The following is a 7239-nucleotide window of genomic DNA, read 5'->3' as shown; positions in this document are numbered from 1 at the left end:
GGGGCGGCGCGAAACGCTTTCCAGGCGTCTTCTGCGGCCGAAAGCAGCTGGTACCGGCCCGCCTCCACCCCACCCTCACACCTCTTGCCAAGATCTCTCGACACGTTTGGAGGAGGTGTATTAGACCATGAGCAAAATAAGAAATCGCCTTCAGAACACTTTATTCAGAGGCAAAACAGTATGGTGATGCAGACAGATTTAGAAACAAACAGAACAAAACAAAACTGCTCAACAGTTCAACTTCTCAACTGTTGGCTCTCCTTCTGGAACCAGTCAGTCCCCAGTGAGCATGGAGATGTCCCTAAGTCCAGGGGCCATCACTGTCCTTTCTTTTACAGAAAGCAGCCCCTGTTCTTGCGCTTTCCATGTTCTTCAGTGAAAAAATAATAATCTAAAATAAAGTTACTGTACAGATGAACAGGCATTGTAATCTGAAAGAGAGAACTCCGATGAATATTACAGCTCCACACACGTACTAGAGAACACAATAAGGCACATATTTATATCTAAATACTAAAATTCATTGCTATCATCTTTAATCTTAATAGGCACCTGTGGGAAGAAACTGTTTATGCAGGAGGAAAGCTGCATTATTAGATTGTGTCACAGCTGGTAATTTTTTTATTATCATTTTTGCTAGGTATATTTGGCTGGATTTATTTCTTTTTTAAACCTAATCTAGCTTCTCGTCAGTAAATGCTTCCATCTCCACGTACACACTCGTGGCTGAGGTACTCGCACAGGCCTGGCCTCGAGGTGTCTATCAGCCTTTTCCTGGGCCTGCTCCATGTCTCATCTCCCCAGCAGAGCTCAAACATCAGCTGCTGCTGGCAGTGCTCCGAGCTACTGGGAAGCAGAACCTCCAACCATCCCACACAAGCAGTGTGGTCTGTACGCATGGCTCCGGCTCCCAGTCAGCTCTGTGCAGGGAGTACACGGACGTCCCCGTACGCAGAGCTGCTGCTCTGAAACGCGCTGTCACAACCAATAGGGGAAAAAAATCTAATCTACTTCTAACCTTAAAAGTAAAGGGAAATAGGAGTATAATAGGTTTATTGCTTAAGTTTTACTTGTGTAGTACAAATTCTAACAACCACTTCTGGGCTTTTGTAAGGGACTGAGGGGAAAAAAAGAAAAAAATCTTTGAAATGGCCTATGGGACAGAGTAGATTATTTAAACGCGGCTTCTTCGCCAAGAGTAAACCTCAAAGAAAAGCACGATGACGTGTCTTTGCTCCTCGGAGTCTTTTATGTTTTTATGGCTACACTTAAAACTTACAACTGGAAGGAAAAAGGTTGTAAATTGTATTTGTATACAGGAGCCATTTGGCAAAACTGGTGTGTTAAACCCTTTTCCACTCAACCATAGTAATGGGGGAAAGTTTCAAGATGTCCATGATTACAGACACCAGTTTAGATTGGATTCTTACCTTATTTACTGATGCTTTGTTATTGCTGTTGTTCCATTGTGAGCAGGGATAATAGGTGCAGGAAAATCCAGTTCAGGGGCATCAAAAAAGTACGCCTACATTATTACAGAGGAGAAAACGACTATTTAGAGAGAAACAAACAGTTCTGCCTCATCCCGGCTCGCTCTTTCCACACTCACTGTTCACAAGATACAAACACTGAAGAGGCAAATTCGGAACTTCTCTGTTTTTATCGGATTAGAAGCAGTCAATTAAAATGGTGCTATCAACTACTTTTAAATATAACAGCAGCTAAGGTCTTTGAAAAAGCCCTGCACTGGAAGGGAATGGGTTGCAGATATTTCTCTGCTTGCTGGTTTAACGGATGAAGCTGCAGGCAGCCTCCTGTGACAGGAACCCCACTGCAGTCGGCTGCAGGTCTCCTGCCAACACCAGGCCTGTGTTTTGCCTTCGGCCCCCTGCACGCTGAGCTGAAGGGAACCAAATCCATCTCCTCTGGAAGCTGGGGAGGGACAGAATTGAAGCTTGGATGACACCGTCCTACCTCCTGCACAAAATAATTTAAGTTCTCATGGCTGTATTTCAGTAGCATTGGGGTCTTCTGTTACTAAGTTCTAGCAGGTTTATAGCACACACTGTATATCAGACATTTAATAATTTTAAGATTAACTAAGCAGAGTACTCATTGGAGTAAGCTGCGACTGGATTTGTGAAGATTAATGCTTTGCTGATACTATGTTGAATTCCAGATAAATTTAAGACTATTTGGTGAGTGCTTTGTGCTAAAGACATATTAATTATGGAGTTTGTTACTGGCGCTGTCAAACTGGCATCAATTTTTGCTACATTTGAAATAACTGGAACTTCTACTTTGGAGGTTTTTTCCCAGTACTATTTCTTTAATAAAAACAGTTTTCCAGCAACCAGCCAACTCCTCTTTCCTTGAACCAGTCCCAGAAAACAACGGGTTAGAGAAAAGGAAAGGCAGTGCCATACCAGACAGCCGACAGCCAGCAGGGCGTGCAGCAGAACAATGGCCCCCACGGTCGCCAGCGCGATCCTCCGGTTGTCATCTCGGACAGCGGGCCAAAAGGTCATCACCAAAACAGACCCCGAAAGGCACAGGGAGAACATCATCAGCCCCCAGCGCACCACTTTTTCTGGAATGATCCATAAAATCTATAAAAGGGAGTAAAAGGGTTGTTAAAGAGACCATGTGAAACAGGGATCCATTTATTTAACGCATTGTTCTGTGACATTTCATCGCTTCCAGCCAATTTGTGCACAAATTAACTCATGCCTTATCTGATCTGTCTCTGTTATTTGAGCAAAGAATAACGGCAACTGCAGACATGACAAGAGCAGATCCCTTGAGTTACGGCACTCCCTTCAATGCCTGCCCCTCGCCAGCATGGCCCAGCATGGTCCCTGCTAGCAAAACTGGTCCTCAGAGCCTGCCCATCAGCACTGCCACCCCCCACACCAATGTCTGCACCCAAGGGACACACACACCCCCCAATTCCTGAAGCTGCCTCAAATCACATCAAATAACAAATTATTTGCCCAGTCCCCAAGATTCAGACCAAGATCAACAATATTATAAGAAAAAGCAAACTTTCTGAACCAGGACCTTTTTGCAGGGGGTGTAAGTGGTGCACTCTTCAGGCCATACCTACCGCTGTGGGAATGTAAATGAAGAGCGAGTAGCCGTATACACACACTATCTCCAGGAACGAGTAGGAGACAATGTTCATAACTTTACTGTTCCTCCACACCAGGAATCCCCAGAGAGCAAGGGGAACAAGCCAAGCGTACGCATAAATCGTCGTCGCTGCTATGGACACTGGAAATACGACAAAAGGTTCCACATTTTACTTAAAATACCAGCCAGAATCAAACAGGTAGAAGCATTTAGCCAAAAAACTACCTTTGAAGTTACTTTCAAAATATAAAGTTTGAATTATTAATAAACTGAGAACTTTACATTTACATCCAGTTGACACCCACTACTTTACCAGCACTTCAAGTAAGGTTAAAAGTAAAGACTCCAGAAAGTATTCACTCGGTATTTTCAATCTCATTATTACAGCTGTGTACAAAATGCTACTGGTTTCAGTGTGAGAGGACAACTGGCTTCTCACCCCGAGTGCTCTGTGGCATGTATCCGTTGAGTATCTTTTGCTTGTTTTCGAGTTTGCCAGAGGGCAACAACTCCCAGCCCTTGGCAGGTGATGAGTAATAGAGTAATACTCTAATTCACAGAATCACAGAACGTGAGGGATTGGAAGGGACCTCAAAAGCTCATCCAGTCCAATCCCCCTGCCGGAGCAGGAACACCCAGATGAGGTTACACAGGAAGGCGTCCAGGCGGGTTTTGAATGTCTGCAGAGAAGGAGACTCCACAACCTCTCTGGGCAGCCTGAGCCAGGGCTCTGTCACCCTCACTGAGAAGAAGTTTCTTCTCCAATTGAAGTGGAACCTCCTGTGTTCCAGTTTGTGTCCGTTACCCCTTGTCCCATCGTTTGTCACCGAGAAGAGCCTGGCTCCATCCTCGTGACACTCACCCTTTAAATATTTATAACCATGAATGAGGTCTCCCCTCAGTCTCCTCTTCTGCAAACTAAAGAGCCCCAGCTCCCTCAGCTGCTCCTCAGAAGGGAGATGCTCCACTCCCTTGATCATCTTTGTAGCCCTACACTGGACTCTCTCCAGCAGTTCCTGTCCTTCTTGAACTGAGGGGCCCAGAACTGAACACAATATTCCAGATGCGGTCTCACCAGGGCAGAGTAGAGGGGGAGGAGAACCTCTCTGCCCTACAACCACCCCCCTCCTGATACACCCCAGGATGGCATTTGCTGTCTGAGGCCTGCAGGCTCCTAAGAGGCCGTGGATCCAGAAAGACCCCTACCAAAGCACCGCAGTGGCTGCTGCTGGGCTTTCCCTTTCTGCACAGGGAGGCATTCACTGCTCTCATTACTCCTGTCTGCTCTGCTAAAATTCTGTAACAACTTCATGCTCTGGAGGAAAAGGGTTCTGCCAGTTACAGCCCACTTTAAGGACTCATTTCACAAAGTAATTAATCAAAAGACTCTGCTAAATGAAAGCTGTGACCTGTTTTTACATTACTTCACTAATGCATAAAACAAAGCCAACACCTTCCCAAAAAGAACAAAAACCAAAGCAAACTCAGGACTGCATCAACTCCTTACAAACCTTTTCGGAACTCAGGCACGTAGTGGTATGTTGGTTTGCCCAGATGGATGAAGAAATTCGAGAGATTGCCACTAACGGCAATGGTAAAAACGAGTGTGGCACATATCCAAAAGGGACCTTAAAAGGAAACAAACAAGTTCAACAGCTCTGCTCTCTTGGGCCCTTTATGTTAGCAAGTAAAAAGAAATACAAACTCAAAACATTTAGCACAGAAGGGAACTCCTCACACCTCGTACCTACCATAAAGGTCGGGATTGCTGCGGATGTACAACCTTACAAAGTTCTTCCCTGGTACTGGAAAAACTGAACCTTTGATTCTGTCCAGGACCTATGAAAACAGAGATTTTGTCTGACTGAAGACGCAAAATTGAAACAACTTCAGTGTCTGGATGAGACATAATTCAGACAATCATTCTTCTCTTGAGTGGAGTATTAACCTGGTAGGTGTCCACATCAAAGAATGTCTGGTAGTACTCGAATGTCCAGAAAGGGGCACTTTTCTTCTGTCCCGCAAGCAGCTGTATGATGGGAAAGGCAACATGATAAACATTAGAAGAATGCAGTTTATGCATTACTAGCTCATTTACACAACAGTTAAACGATTTCTGTATGTGGACAGAAAACAAACAGAACAGGGTAGCGCTTACTACGAATCATTTCATCGTTTCCCCTTCCCCCTCCAGTATTTGTTAGCAGCAGCTACTTTCTTCTCTCTCTGCAAGCAGAATAGTGCCCTGCTGTTCTAAGGAGCAGCCAGATACCACCTCCCACCACGTCACGGTTAACACACGGCTTCACAAGTTCCCTCGCCATCACTGATGGCCACATTAGCCGAGCCCTCAGACAAGCCCTGGCCATTTCCAAGTTTCCTGCTCTCCCACCAGAGCCACCAAGCCCACAGCAGAACCAACAGAAACAAACATGGTGCTGGCTTTTCAGCTGCTGCTGCACTCATCTCCTGGCACATTGACTTAGCTTAAATCACCACCATTTCAGTTCTGTTTCCTAGGCTGCAAACCACAACAGCTGAAGAGTCAATGCACGTTTGCTTCTGCCAGCTCTGCTATTGAGAAAGTAACCTGTGACTGAAGCAGAGTTTTAAATCACCCAGCATGAATCCTTGATATCCTCTAGAAATATCTCCGTATTGTCAGCACCATTTGTGTATGTGCCCATGGAGGCACTGTAGGTGCGAGAGCATTACCTCTGTTTTATCGGAGTCATCAGTCCCCAGTAATTCGTCATCCTCCTCTCTCCCTGGCTCCTGCAGAGAGCCGTGCTGATTCTTGGGGATCTCAACTGGCTCATCGATGCTTATTGTGGTAGCGTCAGGATTTGCTGCAAGCAAATTAGCTGCATCGTCAAATTCTGCAAGTAAGTACATCACAAGAGAGGCAATGATCAAGCTACCAAAATTTTGGGTTTTGTGGCTCAAAAATCTACATTAAGACTCCTACACAGCCCAAGAAAGGATACATCACTGGCTCAGGCATGTCAAACGCGATCTACATTTCTTAAACTCCAAACTGACAAAGATCAAGCTGAACATTTACTTAGTTGAAGCGCGAGGCTGTCTGTCCTGCTGATCTCCCTCGTGTGATAAACTGGTGTCCTGGATTACCAGGACAGAATTTCAGAGTCAGTTTTCTGTTGAGGAAAACTGATTTAGTAAGGACTGCAACACTCCATTTCATGGGAACATGGGGATAAAACTTTCTTACAGTTTTTTTAGCTAATGCTGGTGTGCAGGTTGCCACGGTGACCAAGGTCTTGAACAGTTTTGAGTTAACCATGTGCAGAAGTTAGGAGGGATGAAAGCCAGGGCTGATGACCCAGGCTGACCAGTAAATAATTACTGAATATCATAAAGGTCACATTCACTATAAATTGGGGAGTTTGCAGGGGACAGTCCCTTCTCTTCCTTCTTGGCTCCTCCATGGCTGACACCTCAAGAGGGACTTGTCTACCACATCCTACCCCTGAGATCCACTCCCCCACAATATTGGCTGAGTATAACTCTGTGTACTTTATATTAGAAATGTTGTTAATATTAATTTTATTATTATTCTTTTATTAATTCTATTTTCAACCCAGGCATTTCCTTTCCTTTTCCTGATCCCCTCTCCCTGTGTGAGGAGGGGTCACTGGGTGATAGAGCAACTGTACAAGACACAACTGGCACCACTGGAACTTGTCTTTCCTTGCAGTGATCCAGGTGTCTGCAAGGGCAGGGAGAGACTGCAGAAATGGGACATTTTAAGCCTCTTAAAAAATTAGGGTTTTTTTTCAGAATTCTGAATTTATTTCTCAACAAATATGCTTAAGTTCAAGTCTGAAACTTGCTGAAACTTCCAAATCACAGATTACTCCACTTGTTTGCATCTTTCAGTTCCCATCACAAAGGATTTCAGCCAACACAGGTAATGGTTTTTATGTCACCGACACCACTCTCATCTCAGACCACTGGAGATATTCCTGGTGCGACTGGCGAGCCTTGAAAGAAGCTGCTGTTCTGAGGAACCCAAAGCACTCAGAAATGCTCCTAGGGCTCTAAACCTCTGACCGCTCCAAATCCCACCTTCACACCTGCCAGACC

General features: G+C 45.0%; 1 protein-coding gene across 1 annotated transcript; it reads right to left on the bottom strand.

Annotated features, from left to right (window-relative positions):
- Positions 1 to 1428: 1428 nt before the first annotated feature.
- Positions 1429 to 6011, bottom strand: YIPF1 (Yip1 domain family, member 1; the record flags this gene model as incomplete). The annotated part of the gene is made up of 7 exons (XM_010179876.1): positions 1429 to 1525; positions 2427 to 2609; positions 3107 to 3273; positions 4644 to 4760; positions 4884 to 4971; positions 5081 to 5161; positions 5848 to 6011. Coding segments are annotated over 7 exons (890 nt in total), but the record flags the coding sequence as incomplete, so codon positions are not given.
- Between the last annotated feature and the right edge of the window lie 1228 nt (positions 6012 to 7239).

The sequence above is a fragment of the Mesitornis unicolor genome, unplaced genomic scaffold (genome assembly GCF_000695765.1).
Source record: "Mesitornis unicolor isolate BGI_N332 unplaced genomic scaffold, ASM69576v1 scaffold3572, whole genome shotgun sequence".
Taxonomy (NCBI): domain Eukaryota; kingdom Metazoa; phylum Chordata; class Aves; order Mesitornithiformes; family Mesitornithidae; genus Mesitornis; species Mesitornis unicolor.
The sequence above is the reverse complement of the archived record's forward strand: the minus strand, read 5'-3'. Positions and strand labels throughout refer to the sequence as shown.